The 18,923-nt window shown below is 41.0% G+C and overlaps 1 protein-coding gene across 2 annotated transcripts; it reads right to left on the reverse strand.

Annotated features, from left to right (window-relative positions):
* Window positions 1-6: 6 nt before the first annotated feature.
* Window positions 7-17,450, reverse strand: CLEC1A (C-type lectin domain family 1 member A). Of its 2 annotated transcripts, XR_004134083.2 has the most exons (7): window positions 17,045-17,450; window positions 8,790-8,885; window positions 7,651-7,827; window positions 4,082-4,233; window positions 1,932-2,050; window positions 632-982; window positions 7-367 (listed from the first exon to the last, which is right to left on the reverse strand). XR_004134083.2 is itself a non-coding variant. In XM_031444113.2 (6 exons), exons 1-6 carry the CDS (start codon window positions 17,157-17,159, stop codon window positions 823-825), a joined length of 819 nt encoding a protein of 272 aa, XP_031299973.2. In that variant the 5' UTR covers window positions 17,160-17,450; the 3' UTR covers window positions 7-822. The 2 variants fall into 2 exon arrangements, 1 of the variants encoding a protein (XP_031299973.2); XM_031444113.2 differs by having other exon boundaries at window positions 7-982.
* Between the last annotated feature and the right edge of the window lie 1,473 nt (window positions 17,451-18,923).

Genomic DNA, 18,923 nt, shown 5'->3' on the forward strand with positions numbered 1-18,923 from the left:
AAAGTGTTCTTTTTATCATTTATTTGCTAATTTAATATCATTTCACTAAGAGATAGATTTTTACTGAAAATGAAACTGAAGCATCCCACTTTGCACTGTTGAAAATAATTAAAATAACTAGAACAGATTTTCCTAAAATTGATTTATCCATAAGCCAGCGAAGTCAGTGTCTGTGATGGTGTCACTTGCGATCATTCCCGTTATACTTGTGTGTGTGGCCACCCTGAGGAAGGAGCCCTGCGCAAGAAGCCAGCTGTGCATCCTGGGTGCAGATGTCGGTTACCCTTCACTTGCCGTGACCTGATTGGATAACTCACTGCAGTCTGGACCACTCATCTTTAGCCACGAGTTGGTGACATAAGCGTGCCTGGAAAGATGTAACATTTAAAATGTTAAAACCGCCCTCTTGAAGACAGCACGCATCTCAAAGACTTCCTGTGTTCCTGGAATAATGAAATACTCAGCAGTCTTGAGACTCCCTACAAGCTCTCAATGAGGCGCACACAACCACAACACTGGCTGGTATCATCTTTTGAAGGGCACCTTTATGCCGACTTTTCCCTCCATCACAAGTCCATTCTAGAATCACATTTTACATTATTTACATTTATTATTATCAGTTCTTCAGTACCTGAAAGGTATAAACAGGGATTCAATGGGAGAAAATGGGAACTGAAACCCCAGCTATGCCAGGAGCACGCAGCGAGACTGCCTTGTTCTGCAAAACAGAGTCTTCAGTTTCTCTGCAGAGGGTCAGAAGTCGCAGTTGTCGCTGGAGAACCATTCACCTCCACGTGACCCCAGCAACACGTGGCCCCAACCTCAGAGAGGCGGCTGGAGCCCCTGCAGCTCCACCCTGGCCGCCCTTCTCTCACAGGCGCACCGCCTCAGCTCACGGCAGTCCTTTGAGAAAGCCTTTCCGTTGAGGATGGTCACGCAGTCCCTGCTTCTTAGGCTGCTGAAATCTATTGTAATCTCAAACCTTAAAAAAAAAGGGGGGGGGAGTTAATTGTTTCACAGTTTATTTCTAAAATGAAATGCTAAGTACCCAAAAAGTACACAGGGAGGGACCTTAGCTTGATAAAATTACAGAATAGATACCCAGAATGAGTTTACTGGAAAGACGGGGTCAACAGTCTCTTTTCTCTCAGTCCCTCAATTTCCAGGTGCAATCTTAGTCACCTCAGATCACCCAAAACAACAGAAATGATTTCTAACTAAAATTAGAATTTAATTCGATGTACTTTACTGTTGTAAATTCGATGGACTTTACTGCCATCTAGAAAATTATCTATCTCCTCTGTGACTCAGTTTATTTAACTGTAAAATAAAAGTAATTACATTGAATACGTACCATTCCCTGGTAAAATACATCCTCTCTATGGGTATATAGAAAGGTGTGTGTTCAAACACAGCTTTAAACTGTCATATATGCTGATGCAGATACACATCTGCGATTTCAAAGGCTACCACACACACTCACAGGAGTAAAACTAATTTTTAATAATATTCTTGTTTACATTGTCAGTAAATCGATTCTCAGAGACTGTATTTTTAAAGATGTGCTCCCCAGTTCACTGCACAGAAAGCCAAGAAATCTGAGGTCTTACACTATCTCTGGGTGTGGACAAGTTGTGGGGTTGCGTCAGCATCGCAACTTGGACGTCAGTTTATTCATCCATAAGAGACCTCAGTCTTTCTCTCTTTCTCTCTCTCAGTGAATCCCAGTCTGTCCCTCTCACTGGTTCACAAGCCATTCTGGGACTAAGCACTATGTTTTATACATCTTTGGACGTCCTCCAACAAACACAGTATCCCAGCTCAAAGCAGATGTTCCAATAACGCTTGTTGAACCAAACTGCTGGACTCTGGTCACCCAAGCAAAACCTCGCTATTCAGTGCCTCTCCCAGGAAACGTGCTGAAGGCTTACAGTTCAGAGGAGTAAGGGGCCCCGTCCATCCACAGCCAGGCCTTGCCGCTGCCGTTGCGGGATAGCCCTGTCCAATAAGAGTAGAAAAACTCAGAGTAGCTCTGGGGCATGGCAAAGTCCTGTGAAAGGCACACAAGAAAACTTCAGCTTTAGAGATGCCATACTACATGCGGACAGAGATGTGTCAGGCTGGCCAGCGCTTTTAGTACAAGAACAACACCGGAGTACATTTAAGAGAAAAGGTGTCCATGCTGAGGTCAGTTAATTTGTCCCAGCTGAAGAATTATTGCATCTTAATAAACATGGACTATACCCTGAAGTTCTGAAGCTGACAATCTTATCAACCAGGATTTATAAATAACCCACTATTTTCAAGTCACAGGATTAAACACAGGATTAAACAAGACTGCCATAAAGAATATGTGCAGTGATTCTGGGAAACGGAAGGAGACCTAAGGAGAAATGCCAGAATGGGGAAGAAATCTTTGTTTGTTTATTTATTTATTTAATTCTCTAATTTTTTTGAATTGAAATATAGTCGGTTTACAATGTCACAATGTTGATTTCTGGTGTACAGCACAGTGATTCAGTTATACATATACATACGTATTCTTTTTCATATTCTTTTTCATTCTAGGCTATTACAAGGGGTTGCATATCACTCCCTGTGCTCTATAGTAGGACCTTGTTGTTAATCTATTTTATATATAGTAGTTAGTAACTGCAAATCCCCAACTCCCAATTTATCCCTCCAACCTCCCCCCTTTCCTCCCTAGTAACCACAAGTTTGTTTTCTAGCTCTGTGAGTCTGTTTCTGTTTTATAAATAAGTTCATTTGTGTCATTTGTTTTTTTAGATTCCATATATCATATAGTATTTTTCTTTCTCCTTCTGGCTTACTTCACTTACTGTGACAATCTCCAGGTTGTCATAATCTTTACAAATACATGTGAAAGGAACTGACCAGGAAGGAGGAAAGAATAATGAATACACTTTGATGCAGAAAGAGGTAAGAGAAGAATTTATAAGGATGATTTATGTCTCAGGCAAAGAAGGAAAGAAAGAAAAGTGTTTCATATATATGTATACACATGTTTGTTTATTTACATATATGTAATTCCTTCTCTACTGGCCATATTGAAGATGTTTAAAGTAATTTATTTCCTTCTATCTAGCCTCACTCTTTAACTCAGAAGTTATCTAAATCTATTTTGATTATCCATTTTTATGTCTTTCTTTTCCACTATACTATGAGTTCCTTGAGGACATCCACTTTGTTTTATTCATTTTCACATCCTCAGTCTCTCAAATAATTAATGGCACATACGGATTCCATAAAAGATTACTGGAAATATAAATGAAATTATCACTAAGCAATAGTCACAGAGCAGGCATAACAAAAGCACTGAAGTTGAAAATATTGTTTCCAAGTGAATGGTGCCCCCCCAATTGAATGGTACATTGTTAGTTGAGTATTTATTTCAATTAAATAACTCTTTGTTGATAAACTACTCAGTGCCCAGACCTTTGCTAACACAGTGTTAAATAAATAATAGTCACACTGCTTGAGGAACTGAATCCAAAGGCAATGACAAATGTAAGAGAAAGGGGAACACTCGTACCATTTTAATACTGCACTTGAGTTGTATGTACTTAGCTCAGTATGTGCCCATTTTATTTTCCTATTTGCTTTGACCAGCCTGTGTTAGACTGTAAACCTCTGGAAGGCAGGATATTCACCTGAAGACGATGGCAATGATTTACTTAAATATCTTTCCATCAAAAGTTTTGTCGGTTTCACATGGAAGAGCGAGAAGTTCTACTTTCATCTTTCTGATGTTGCATCAATATTGTTCCCTTTCTACCCAAACCAAAGGAGGTAAGAAATTAAGGTATTCTTCACTTGACTCCTGACTGATGGGGAGTTTGAGGGCTTTCTCTCATGTTCCTAAGGGGTGGATTTTGTGGAGATCATTCCACAAAGGATGACCTCAGGGGATCAGTCAGAGCAATAGGAATACGGTTTAGCCCTCGATTGCAACAAATGGGAAAATCTGTAGACACTGACTCGTTAGGATCTTCCTGCACACTCTCTTAAAGTCCCTTTTTTTGAGAACACTTCAAACACTGACCAAGCCTCAGGACCTTACCAGCACTTCTTGTGTGTTTATCTTCAGCATGGTCGAGTTCTCAGCAATGCAGAAATATTCACAGCCCTGCCAGCTCCTGCCTTCTTTATAGAACTGGTAGCATTTGTCCCCATGCCACTTCCACATTTCTGGGCAAGGGCTGCATCTGTGTTCTTGAAAAGGAACCAAATTTGGTAAGTTATTTTCTACCCTTTCTTCTCTTGAAATTCAATAATACCTGATGACCCAAGAAATAATTGACCCCCTTTCTCTTAGACATTTAATTGTTCAGGCAATGAAAATTACAAACGTTCATCGAACATCCGCTACACGCCAGGAATTGTCTTTGGTACTGCACATACATTGGGAATTAGAACAGACACTGCCGCTTTTATGGACGATGGAATCTGGTCATGAATGACTGAAACATCAGTGTTCCTTGCCCTGTGTAATTCAGCATTCAGAGAGGATATTCAATTCGTAAAGAACTTTCCATCTGTTCAGAAACTCAATATATATGCACTGTATTTGAGAAACCATTACAGTTTCTATCATTTTCTTCTTATATAATAATATATAATTCTTATATAATAATAAAAAGTTTTTTTTTTTTTACTGAAATGTATACCAATAGGATATGGATCTTTTCTCAGTTAAAATATAAGGAAATGAATTTTTAGAAAAAAGATCACATGAATACTAACCCAAGCCTGAACTGGAACAGTAAATCCCCATGTGTCAGAAATTAAGAGGGGGCATCAAAGTCAGAGAAATAAATGCACAAGTCAAGGGGGAAACGGACTCTGCGGCTAGTGGTTGAAAATATAAGAACAAGGTCCTGAGATCCATGGTGTAACATCCATGTGGGCACATGGCCTTGGGGCTTGAAGAATTGGGTACCTGTAACCAAGTCCCTTGTGCATGTAGGGTGGGGTAGAGACTCAATCATTCCACAAAAAGGTCTTGCTTTTAAAAGCAATCCAGTGTCAAAATGTTAACATGTTAAAATCTGAGTGGTCAATACGCAAATGGAAATTACATTGTTGTTTGTATTTTTCTGACTGTTTGAAGTATTTCATAAAGTAAAACGAGGCTTTAAATAAATAAATAATTTGGGAGATGTGCTTGGAAAGTCAGGTTATATCTCTGGCCGAGACCTTATTTCTTATATATCCAACTGCCTATTCAGTGCTTCACCCTGATGTCTAAGTTATATTTCAAATTCAACATGTTTGAAACAGGATTCCTGACTGCCAACCTTTCCCCTCGTAACCACAGAATTCTTCCCCATTTCACTTGATCTCATCTCTGCTTCTAGTTGCTTTGCCCTAGAATTCTGGCGTTTTCTTTGACTGCTTTATTTCTCTCACACCCCATTCTAGTCCATCATGCATTTACATCCACTGATATTATCCCAGCTGGGGCACCATCTCCTCTGTGATTTCTCTGTTTCTATCCTTCCCTCTCCGGGTCTACTTTCAACATATTTGCAGAACGAGCCTCTAAAAACTCATGTCAGATGCGTATTTCCTCTGCTCAAGATCCCATAATGAATCTTCATTTTGCTCCAGATGGAAGCCAGATCCCTTACGATGTCCCCTAATGCCACAAATAACCTCTACCACACCCCCTATTCGTCTTCTACCCTCTCAGTCTACGGCACACAGATTCTTCACAATTCCTTGAATATGGAGGTGCATTCACAGTTTAGGGCTCTTGAACTTCCTACTTCCCAGCCCTGGTTTATTCTTTCTCCCTATGTCTGCATCTCTCAACTCTTCAAGTCTTTGCTCTTACATCATCATCTTTATTAAGGGCTCGTGGTATCCCTCTTTAAATTAGCAACGCACCATCCCTGAATCCGTAATCTCCCTTCCTTTGTCTACTTTATTCCCCACAGGATTGATTACTCTCTCATACATTATGTATATATATTGACCAATCAATCTTGTGTGCCTGGAACCTAGGGTTTCCCAGAATGCAAGATCTTCAGTATTCAAACTGGAAAAGTTTTGAGCAAACTCACAGAAGCTGATGATTATATTTCATGTTTTTAAATCTATTTATTACCATCACCCCAATAGAATGAGAGGTCCATGAGGACAGAAGTCGGTGTGTGTTTTGTATAGTATGCATCAGAAGGCCCTTAATGAATACTAGCTGAGTGGATAGATGGATGGATGGGTGGATGAATGGGTGGATGGATGCGTGGATGGATGCGTGGATGAATGGATACTGGGAAAGAGGAAAGTAAGAAATGGACAGCAGCAAAATAAAAGTGGGAAGAAACATCAAACCAAGAACATCATTAATGCATCTGCATGTAGATTTTATATTTAAACCAAATATAGTTTATTTCTGTAATTTTCTTTATATTTGTCTTTATACAACTAGATGTAAAATGGTTTCAGAGAAACCTGATCATCTTTTGATGATATGGTTCCCAATAGAGAAAAAAATGCAAGAATGTGCACTGGGTTGTTAGATACATAGAAAGCAAAAAAAAAAAAAAAAAAAAAAAGAAACAAACAACCAAAAAAAAAAAAAATCCCAAAACTACATGAGGTGGTAGATGTGTTAATTATCTTGAACTTGATGGTACATATTAAATAATCACATAGTATACTTTAAATAGATATAATTATATTTGTCAGTTAATCCTCAATGAAGTTAAAAAAGAGTAAAGAAAAGAAAGAAAGTGTGACCAGTGAGCTCATGGGTCCCCTGGGAAGGATGCCCTCGAAGAAGTGGAAGCGTGCACACTGGCGTTACCTACTGGGTGACCATGCAGTCAGGCTGTCTGGTTAGTGTGGGAACCAGCGTGTATGTGGGAGACTGGGAGACCTCATTCTACTGCAAAGTCCCTGAAAGAAAACTAAAAACTGGGGACTTGGAAACGTATGTTGCTTCCTATGCGTGCATGATAAGGAGAACAGAAAAGAAGGCTGACTTGACTAGACTTGGGTATTAGGAAACCCCAAAAGGACAGAAGGAAAAGAAGGCACAGGGCTGAGGGGGTGCTCCTAAGCCTATCCAGTTGCAGTAACCACAGCACGCTTCATCTGCCCTTGGCTTTGTTGTCCTACGTGGTCCTTATTAAAATGCAGATTTTTGGTACCCAGACAAGTCATACTACGTTAAAATAACTGGAATTTGCCTTTTTAACCCGATCCCTATATGATTCTTAAAATTCAAGAACTGTAATTATGAGTTCATTAACATCTTGAAGAGGAAAGATTTGTAAACGCGTTATGAAATGTTTACTACTCTTTGGTGTTTATGTGCCAAAGTAAATTAAGAAATAACCCTGTATTTTATTTACTAGTAGTGTTATTTGGGTTATTCAAAGTTAATTGTATTTATGATTTAAAATGTCTGGATTTGATGAATCCTCTCATGTGTAGTAACACAGACATAGCTGAACTACATGATCCCAATAACTGGGGGGATCTCAGGAGGTCCAAACTCTTTATGAAGTTTGCCAGACGGCTAGTTAAATAGTACAGGGTTCCCAGGTGCACTGAGGGGAGACAGCCCTCTCTGGACAGAGATCCTGAGGGCAGAGGGTGGGCGCAGTGATCAGGACTCACCTCCAGTTTTGTTGTAGAGCTCGCGGCAGAGTTTTTCAGCCACGTGATGCAGAGTTTCTGCGAGCTTCCTGTTCTGGGTTTGGAGAGACTGCAGCTGTCGGGAGAGATTCCCCAATCTTTCCTCCTTTTGAGAAATGCTGTCTTGCTGAGCGTTGGAGAGCTGGTAGAACTGAAAAACTAACCCAAGTTACCAAGTCAGACTGGACAGCTTATTTCTTCATTTCTATATTTATTTCTACTTTCTACATCTGGGGAAGACAAAACCGTACATCGTTTAAGAGCCTAGGCTTTGAGCTCTCGTATTGCCCACATTCGCGCTTGGACGCTAGTACAAAATAAATTGCACTGCCTTCAGCAAATTAATTTCTCTGTTTCCTTATCTGAAAATGTGGAGTCACAATAACAGTTCCTAACTTCAAGGATAAATTTCTTAACCCTATTTACTGCTCAATAGGCCCTTTTGTGTACATTGTCAAACCTTTACTCAACCTGAAATCATAGATCCATTTATCTATTGATCATTCTGTTGAGTATCGACAACGTACCATGTATTGTTACCCCATTTAGTCACTGGAATCGTCATATTATCGCTTCTGTATTTTTATAGCTTTGCAATTGGGCTTAGTGAGAACAGGTAACTTTCTTAATATCACTTGGCTAGCAAATTTCAACACTTAGCTTTAAACTCCAGGTTTCTAACTCTAAGCAGAAAAACCCTTCATGAATCATGAACATTGGGGTGCATGTATCTTTTCGAATTAGAGTTCCCTCCGGATATATGCCTGGGAATGGGACTGCTGGATCATATGGTAAGTCTATTTTTAGTTTGTGGAATGGAAGAGGGCCCATGTTTGCATTCATTAAAAATTGCTGAATTTAAATATTGACATGTACACAAACAGACAAAAACCTTCTTATCTCAAACAGAATGTAAAAGCCTAGCTGGTAAGTGATTGTTGTATTTTAATGCCTCTTCCACAGTACACCTCGTTTACAGAGTTGCATTACAATAAGGGACACTGAAACTATTCGCAGGCTCCAGAATTAAAGTAAAAAAAAAAAAAATCCATAACAAGCATTTCTCCTCCTAGACAAACTTTGGAACCAGACTCCTCCCCCAAGTCAGAGCTCAGACTTACACACAAGCCCCAGAGCCGCCAGGCCCGTCAGCAGCACCAGAGACAGAGTCAGCAGGACCAGGGCCACTGGGCGCCAAGCAGGAGAGGGCCGGTGTCCTGCCGGGAGCAAAAGAAAAGACAGGGTTTCACTGTTTCTTCCTCTTGGATCTATGTCAGTAGCAAGTGAGTTGGTTCTGGGAAGAAGCAAAGTTTGCAGGATAACAGTAATCAGGGGCTAGATAACATTTCCTCTGTCCTGGAGACATTGTCACAAGGCTCCCTGCCAAGCCTCACTTATCATAGCTAGATGCTGTCACAAGCCCCACCCACTTCTAGCCTCCCCATCCACCCTGTCCTCCTTTGCACAGCATCAAGGTGGCATGACTATTATCTTTAAACGGCTGTTTGTATAACCTTCTTTTTGTCAAAATTCAAGTTGTGAAAGACCTTACGAAAATGCCTGAACAAAGAACGAGTCTTCACATCAACAGAGAAGAGATGGAATTAATTTGTTGTTACTTTTGCAAAACGCCCCCCTCCCAAGTTCCACATATGCTTCTTCTAAAAAGCAAATTGCATATCAGTAATAAGAAACGATTGTTTGACTGTTTCTCTTTGGGATCTCTCGGTCGAAAGTCCCTCTTTTGTAAGGATTTTGTTTGCTCATTCATTTGACTGACAGCACCAAAATAGGTCAAAAGAGAAACATGGTCATCAATTTCTCAACGATGGATCTAAGCAATCTCAATTTTGCACTCGCTAAGTAACTTACCAAAAATAAAAATAAAAATAAAAAAGCTCTGGCCAGCTTCTTTCCCTTGCCCACACCGCACAGGTTGGCCTTGGGGTAACTGCAAAGACTGCTGAGTCACGAGTCAACCCATCACCGAGTTAAGGTCAGCTCTCAGTCTGATTGACCCGCAATATCTGAGAAGGAAGACCTTCAGTCAGCTGCCAGTAGTATCTAAAACGGTGATTAAAATAAAACAGGACAGCAAAACCTTCCAACCAACTCGGGTCTCTTCATGACCTGTGAGTTTTGCTTCATCAGGAATTCAAGTCAGATTCTAAAGCAGAAAAATTAAAGACACATAAATCCATTCCCTCTTTAGCAAAGTCCTCTACATCATATATTTTAGGTACAGAGGTTTGTGCCAAACATTATTTCCACATGGGGAATGATAACTGGTAAACATAGTATAGAAATAGAATGTAGGATCAGTATCTTTTTGGGACTTGAGACCTAACAGGGAAAATAAGTAAAAATCAGGAAGCAGACATTGATATATTTTAAAATGTGAATTTTTTGGGCTTTATAATGAATTTTTTTTTTAATTGAAGAATAGTTGATTTACAATGTTGTGTTAGTTTCTGGTGTACATATATTGATTCGGTCATACATACATATTCTTTTCCACACTCTTTTTCATTATAGGTTATTACAAGTTACTGAATATAGTTCCCAGTGCTGTACAGTAGATCCTTGTTGTTTCTCTATTTTGTATATAGTAGTGTACATCCGCTAATCTCAAACTCCTAATTTATCCCTCCCCTGCCCTTTCCCCTTTGGTAACCATAAGTTTGTTTCCTAAAAAAATGTGAATTTCATTTTCTCTTCATAATTGTCTCCTTCATTAAAAACTGTCAATGGCATGCATTACTTTTAAAATAAAATCCACACCACTTTTCTTAAAGACCCAGATTGCTCTTTCTTTTTAAGTGGAGGTGTTATTACGGTACTTCGAGACTTGAAAACTGCCCATGGTTTTGTTGCACTTAGAATAAAATTCTACCAGACTCTTTTTCAATTGGACCCTACCTCGCACTTTCACGCATTTCTGAACTATTCTCTGCCAAACGCTCTGCTCTCAGGGGCTTTCCGTTTACCCCGAGCCAAACAAGCGTGGCCCCGTCGTAGCACCTCTGCGTCAGCTCTGCCTGTGCGTCTGCACTGATCAGTCCCCAGACGGGTTACTGGCAGCCTCCTCCCCGTTACCCAGCTTTCCATCTACATGGCATGTCCTTGGAAGATGTCCTTGGGAGTCCATCTCCTGCACATCACCCCATCGTTTATTTTTTTTTAAATAAGATTACTAAGTCATATTTTCATGACTTTTTTTGTTTTTGTCTATCTCTTTCCCCTGGAAGGTACATTCCATTAAAACTATGATCTTGTCTATCTTGTTCACCAGTGTGCCTGCAGGACTGAAAATAGCGCTCGGCACTTAAGGGCTGAATTCATACTTGAATGAGCAAAGGAAGGAAGAATGAAATTATGAAAATGTAATACTACCTAAACTATGCAATTTTTAGCATTATTTAAAGGCACAGAGCCTTATCTAAAGTTAAACTTTACAGCTTGATTTTTTTTTTTAATCTATTCGCGTTTCAGCAGTATTTCTGTCAGCAGAGGGCAGACTCAGCTAAAGTCACCTCCTAGCCTGTCTGGTTTCCATGCACAGATTTATGTGAGAGTCTGATTCATAAGCTTGTCTACTCCTGCTCAAACCTATTTATATTAATACACATCTCAAAGGCATACATTTTAAAAAGTCCTGTCCCTTTTTATGATTAATATTTCCATGGCCAAAATTAGAAATCAGTAGAACTATGGAAATCAAATTCTTTATGCCTCCTGAAAGCTACTTTTCCTTATATAATATTGAAGGCAAGGGAGGTGTTGATTTTTCTGCCCAAAGGATCAAAAAGAGTGAACTGAAATCTTGACGGCGAAATGAGGGGATGGAATTTAGGGATTAGAACATTATGTAATACTAATTACATCCGTGCAAAGAATAAATACATGAGCCTTCTTAACGGTTGACTCTAGGGCAGAATAAGAAAAAAGTATAGCACAGCTCCAGCCAAGGAAACAAAGTTTAAAAAGTTCCCTTCTAAGGAATTATCTTTCCCTGATCATTTGGAAATTTTTCTGCTCCGACTCTCTGATCTTTCCCTCTCCTCCCTCCGTCTCTCCTCCCTGTTTGAACTCACAGTCCCTTCCTGTTTTAACCAAAGACCCAGAGAAACACAGCCCTTGGGAGTTTCTACAGCAGGTATAATCATTTCCTAGGAAAGCAACTTCCAGGATGGGAAGACAACACTGTTGAAAATTTTACTTTTTCTTTCTTAATGCTATTTTTCCCTCTAGATTTTTTTTTTTTTCCTAACTGTGAGTTTCATGTTCCTGAGTTTTATTCCAAGTGCCCTGATCATAACAAGGTCTCTCTCTAGGGACCACTCCCACCTAAAATAAGAAAAATAAGCTGCCTGGGAGATGCTTCAGTTTGGCTTGGCTTTATTATGGTTTAATTTTTTTGGAAGAGAGCCCCTATGCTGTCTCCTGGGGCGTGTTCAGAAAAAGGTGTGGAGAGGCCAAGGAATGATATAAACATCCCTAGGAATAATAAGAAATACATATGAAAAAAAAACACCCCTTTCCTGTATCCTCTTACTATAACTATACTGTAAAATGTTACAGTGCTAAGGTCAAGTTTTAAGTACAAATTCCTTTGTGAGTATAAGAAACTTTGTGGATGAAGAGACTTGTCACACTTGCTCAGGCATCCGAGGGAACACTTGGTACGCCCCACTCCCAAGTCCTGACGCTACCAAGTGTAGGCTATTCACCTTTATTTGGGTAAGAAAACGGCTGTGCCCAGGAGCTGCTGAATTTGCTTTGCGTTGCGCAGCTAGTAAATGATGGGGCGGAAGGGCTCCCTAAGCGCTCTCATTCCGGAGCTGAACAGTTTAAATCACGTCCCAGCCGTCCCCACAAATCCCACAGTCATATTTGCCTTCATAAGGCAGTTCCACATGGAATTGCAGAAAGACTAGCATTTTCCTGCTTGCAACTTTTCATTTCCAGATTGTGAATTATCTCAGTCATAGCCACCTTTAATCATACATTTTCCGTTGCTATCCGCAAGGTGAACCGCCTACATTTAATCTCTTCCTTAAGGGAAGAATGTTTCTCAGCATGCTATAAGAGGCCATGCATAGTAGCATTCCATCCTCCTTTTTAGCCTCAGTTGCCCCAAACCTCCCCCATCCACCCCTCCCTTCGAGGACTACCCTTTCCTGAGCCCAACACTCTACCCTGCCCTCCTATTTGACTCTGAGGAAGATCCCCCAAATTATCTCAGCCTGATCTAAATTCCAGTCCAAAATTCACCCCTCATCTTTCCCCTCTGTCGTCTTGTCTTCCTTCCTTTTACCCATTAATACACTGCACCCAACTAGTTCTGACCTCTCTGCTTTTACCTTTGCACACATGATCTCACTATGGAGAGGTCACCCCATGCCCATCTTGTTCTTCCTGGAAAACCTGGACTCAGACTTGCAGATGGGATCAAATGTCACCTCGTTCAAAAATACACGCATGAATAAACACAGCCAGTAATTTATTCACCCCAACTTGCTTCTGTGGCCTCCCAGGCACATTCAGTAGTACTACATGACACGTTCTTCTAATTATTAAATCAGATTATTCCTTCCACTTCCCCAAGCACCTAAAAACAGAGGCTCCCCAGTGCCTACCATAATGCTTCATACTTGGTAGATCTGAATGAAAGATTTGTTGAATCACGTAGATGTGATTTATGCCATGACATCTTGAGGAAGAGTTTATTCTGTAGTTGAGGAAATGAAGCTAAAATTCCAAGGAAAATTCAAGAATATTGTAATTAAGATGAGTAGGGGAAAAGTGCAACTTGAATTTATCATTAAAGGGTTTTTTTGTTTTCCTTACATACAGACAGGTTTTAATATTTCTTGGTAGGATTACATTTAGTCTTCAGCAGGAAATGTGGTCCATCAGCTAATTTATTCTCCCCCCCCACCCCTCTCTCTCTCTCTCTCTCCGGCATATTACTACTGTGAAGATCTGTAGTTCCCTTTCTTTTCCAGCTAAGGTTGAGTTAGAATCTCCCGCACCTTAAAAAAGAATTTTTATAAGCACTCACACAACCCCACAACGCCTCAGCTCCTAGCACTTGGCCTTTTTTCTTTACAACCAGGCTCCTCAAAAACAAAGATAGAAAGAAAAAGAAAGGAAAAGAAGTTTACTTAAATTATTTATTTGGCTGCGTAACTATTAGTTCCTTTCAAACCCCTTGCTAAGAAAAATTACCAATAATCTATTTTCCTTCTGATTTCTAAGATAACACATTGTTTCTAGCTTTCTTCTTTCTTGAACTCTCTGCCGTGTTAACTGTGTATTATTTTTTAAATGCACTATTTACCCTTGACTTGTCCATTTCTCTCGACGTTACTGCCTCTCGGCTTCCTAGATGCCTCTCCCTCCCAGTCCACATCCATCACTCTCTACTGGCCATTCTTAGTAGCTCCTGTTGGAATCTCTTTCTCAGCCTGTTCCTGAGTTGTATCCTCTAAAATTCTCTCCTTGGCACTCTTCTCCTGGGGGTTGGGTTGGTTTGGGGGGGTATTTTTTTTTTTTTTTTTTTGCCTTTTCATTTTACACTGTCTTCCTCAGTGATCTCCCTCATTCTCACAAACTTTAATTCCTACCTAATTGGTATCTTCCACTTCCGGCCCCTCCTCCTCATTTGTACACCCCTTCAGTACAGGTTTTTCCAACCTCACGTTTAGACTAGTGCACAATCTGGACCTAAGCTCATCCAGTTTCACAATCCTTCAACCCATCCCCTTCACTGCCACCTAGATGGCCTTTTAAAACCAGAAAACTGTTATCCCTGTTTAAATACATCAGTGACCTCATTTCACCTACTGAAGAATCAAAATACCTTTGTGCTCTGTTATTTTTAGCAGTCAAATGATATCAGATCTATTTTTCTAATAAATAACTTGACTTTTATGGTGACATTCCTCTAAATATTTCCATTATCACCAGATGAAAACAAAACATCCTACCTGTAGGGTCAGATAAGTGGTTTCAGATGTTCGCCTCTAAGACACTTCTTTTGTAACCTCTTCTACAGTTTTCCATTTCCATCCTTACAAAACGGTTGCCAGATGTTTCAGTTTGTGTTTTATCCCGCTCCACCCTGCCTCTCCACCCCACCTCTCCACCCTCCATCCCCAGCAAAACTTATCTGTACACCCTGTTCCGGATTATGCTGATGGCTGATCCTCCTGAGAGTTCCTGGCTCTAGTCTAAGGTGAAAATGAAGTTGTACACAAGCCACTTGAAGCCACAGCCCTAAGAGCTGACTCTTCATAGGATCTGCTGGAGGAAAAGGGACCATATCCTATGATACATACCCGGTGGCTACAGAAACTGACACTCCAAAATCATCACTTTGTTTCACATCAAGGAGGCTGGAAATCCCCAGGGTCACCTCATAACTTACTAGATAGTTTAGTAAAAATAAATAAATAAACAAACAAACAAATAAGTAAGTAAATAAGTTAAAAACTGCCACATCAGTAGATCTCAGGTCGAGGGTCATTCAATGAATTGGAGGTGAATGGGAGGAACTGGGTGAATGGGAGGATGTGGAAAGAGAAGGAGATGGATGTAACTGGAAGAGAGAAGCAAGGGGGATGCCGGTGGTGACGGAGCAGGTCTGTATCTTGATTATGGAGTTAGTACACAAATCTGCATGTGATAAAATTGCATAGAACTTTAGACACACACAAGTGCATGCAAAACTGGCAAAATCTGGGTCAGACTGGTGGATTGTACCATTGTCAATTTCCTGCTTTTGTTAACATTTTTTAAGAACTTATCGTTGGGGGAAACTGGGTCAAGTGTACCCAGGACCTCTCTGTACTTCTTTTTAAACTTACTGTGAATCTGTAATTATTTCAAAACAAACCGATAATTCAAAAAAAGAAGAGAAAAGTGAATGGGAATATTTATTAAGGGAAAGGAAGAAAAAAGTTAGCTGATAAAGGAGAAGAGGAAGAGAACAGTGAACAGTGTGCGTCCAGATTTTAAAAAGTGAAGAAAATCCGGACATGGTCAAAAAGAAAGGACATAACTAGATGGAGGCACTAAATGAACCTCTCCCTGATGCAGACCCACAGAAAAATTTTAAACAGAACACTTTAGGAATTCTCAAGGAATGGAATATTGCAAAGAAACTTTTTTGATATGTCTGCAACATATCAAGGACTTTCTATAGCTGTCAACCTTAACAGCTCTAGAAAGCCCTTGGCATCTTGTAAGAGCGGTTTTGTTACTTCTATTTAACATTAGTTCAAGCTAATATAAATTAATATGTGTCAAATGCTTAAAACAGGGTCAGGCACGTAACAAGCGCTATATGCATGGTTACCATCATTAGCGTCATATAAATAAAGCAGCTGAGGCCCCAGAATTTGTAATGAACTTGTCCAGTATCACACAGTAAGTGGCACCCCTGGAATTAGAACCCCGTCCTGTCTCTTTTACAGTTTGGGGTATTTTCGTTAGAACTCGAGTCACATTTCTGCCTTAGATTCGCCGAGTTCCTTAGGAAGTAAGATTCTTCTCTATGTATGTGAATCATCTCTTCTATGGACTGAAAAAGTATATGTATTTTATTACCATGTCAAAGGGTGAATTACTGTAAACAAAAGCATCAGATGGAAGCTGAATGTAACTAAAATTAAGTCCTTTCACAATTTAACTCAATCATCTCAATAATATCCTAAGAGTCAACAAAACAAAAGGGGATGGGAGGGAAAGTAACTGATTCTGGGGCCACTATTTACATCCTCGAATCATGGAATTTCAGAGCTGAAAGGACCTGAGAGAGCATTTGCTTTAATCCCCTCCCATTTCACAGATGATAAAACCAAACCCTTGATGTTGGCATGGCTCTCCCCAGGCTTCACAACTTCGGGATGCAGAATTATTATAACAAAATATTAGAGTTCATGTGTCTGCTTGGAAATCCTCCTCTAAAGCCAGGAGTTCAAAACTAGCAAAAAGGTAGCTTTTATAAATCTTGTTTCCAGATCAATCGCAGGTGGCAAGTGAAACAGCCCTGGATCTGGCTTCCATGGGAACGCGGGGAGGGGAGGGGACACTGCTCTAATTGCACAGACAGTCTCCCGTCTGTGGGCAATACACCCTCAACGGCCAGCCACAAAATCTTAACGGAAAAAAAAAATCCGTGCGCATACAGGGTTTCATTTTCTCAGATGACCATATATGTGGCACACAAGTGTAGAAAGTGCCTGGTTACGCGTTCTTGGAAATCACAGACACGTTTTCTCTTCCCTTCGTTTGTTCGTTCCCAGGGAGGCAGCTCATCTCACGCCCCCGCCAGGGCCCTGGCTAGTCTGCACGGCGGGAGGCAGGGTACCTGTGCGCCTGGGCTCCGGCCGCTGGGTTGCGGAAGAGGCTCCGGAACGCAGGCTCGTGGTGGTGTCCGCATCAGCGTCCAGCATGTCCCGCGCGCTGCTGCCCTTGGCCTGCATCCGGATTCCTGCAGGGCCGCCCGGCGGCTGTGAGACGGCGCCGAAGCCCAGGCACTGCGGGGCATCCCGGGCGAGCCGTCGGGGAAGCCTGGGATCCGGTTCCCGCCGGGAGGGGCCCGGCCCCTCTCCTGAGAACGCGGCCTCCGGACGCCGAGCCGGCCGGGCGGGCGGGCGGCGCAGGGCAGGCAGCGTGCGCTTCCTATCCGGGCGGGCTCCGTCAGAACAGTCCCTGAAGGGGATGCCCTTCTCCGCTCTCTTTTGTTTGTTTGCTAGTGCTTCCTGTGAAACTACAGAGTTAAAAAAAAAAAAAAAAAAAAAAAAAAAAAGCAAGAATTTACAATCCCCAAGTTTCCTTCTGACCTTACAGAGCAATAATCAGTCAGAGGGACGTCACCCAGACCTCACCCATCACCTACGCACAGGCGCTCAGGGTCAGTGTAACCCCTGTGCCTCTGCCTTCACAAAGAGGAAGGAGCGCAGGGCCGGCCTCTTCCTTTCTCCACGGGCCTAGTGTGAAGCGGCACGCACACGGGATGTCAGCACGAAAGAGCCCTTCGCGGGACAGAGAATTGGTTCTACCTTTTCATTTTACAAAAAAAAAAAAAAAGGAGATGGAAGCCCAGCTAAGTGCTCTGAAGTCACAAAACTGATCAGTGACAGAATTAGCTTTAAAAAATGCTCTCCTTGAAGGGGAGGAGTAACTCAGTGATAGTGTGCTAGAGGTCCTGGGTTCAATCCCCAGTGCCTCCATTTAAATAGATAGATAGATGATAGATGATAGATAGATAGATAGATAGATAGATAGATAGATAGATAGATAGATAGATAGACAGACAGACAAACAATCTAACCCCCCCACCAAAAAAAAGTATACAGTGCTGTATGTCAATTCTATCTCAATAAAACTGGAAGGAAAAATTGTTTTTAAATTAAAAATGCTCTCCTGTTGTCAATTCAATACAGTCGGTGGACTTAATTGCAAATTTCATACATAACACATTCGGTACGTGATGATTATGAGCAATCCCAGATTTTAGTGGAAGTCCAGAATTTTAGAATTCTTACTACCTGTGATTTTAGGAAGCCAGGTAACAAATTTTGCGTAAATTTAGTCAGCTGAGAAGGAAATAAGACGATTGCTTTATCCAAGGATTTTTTCCCTGGATCAGTACAGTAGAATTACATTATTCTACCAATGCTTTTCTGTATTTTGGGAGACAGCTTGGCTAAATCAAACATACTAGACACAAAATAGTGTGGGAGGTGTTGGGGTTGGGGCAGCCAGGCGCCAGAGAGATGGGTCAGGACGCCTATGCTGTTTGTTGGGTTTTTTTGGTTCATATTTTTATTTATTTTTGGGGGTTTGGGGAGTGATTATGTTTATTCCCTTATTTGTTTTTCAGTGGAGGTGCTGGGGATTGAACCCAGGACCTCCTGCACCCTGTGCATGCTAAACACGTGTTCTACCACTGGGCTACACCCGCCCTGCAAGACCCACATGCTGTGAATTCATTGTGTCTCAAGCTGTATATTGCTCATCAGGTTATTCTAAATAACACAAACCTAAAGGAACTGTCTCTTGCATAAGGCCGTGCAAAAAAGTAGGAGACCAAAAATTATTGGGCCATTTGCATCAGATTGATGTAGTAGAAATTGTCACTGGAGAGAAGGCAGTAAAAAAAATTGGGGGAGGAAAGTGAAGCACATAGGAGAATGAGGCAGAAGGATGGAATATTAGAAACTGCAGCAGCGGGGGCCTGAAAA

Source organism: Camelus dromedarius, chromosome 25 (assembly GCF_036321535.1).
Source record: "Camelus dromedarius isolate mCamDro1 chromosome 25, mCamDro1.pat, whole genome shotgun sequence".
NCBI classification, from domain to species: Eukaryota; Metazoa; Chordata; class Mammalia; order Artiodactyla; family Camelidae; genus Camelus; species Camelus dromedarius.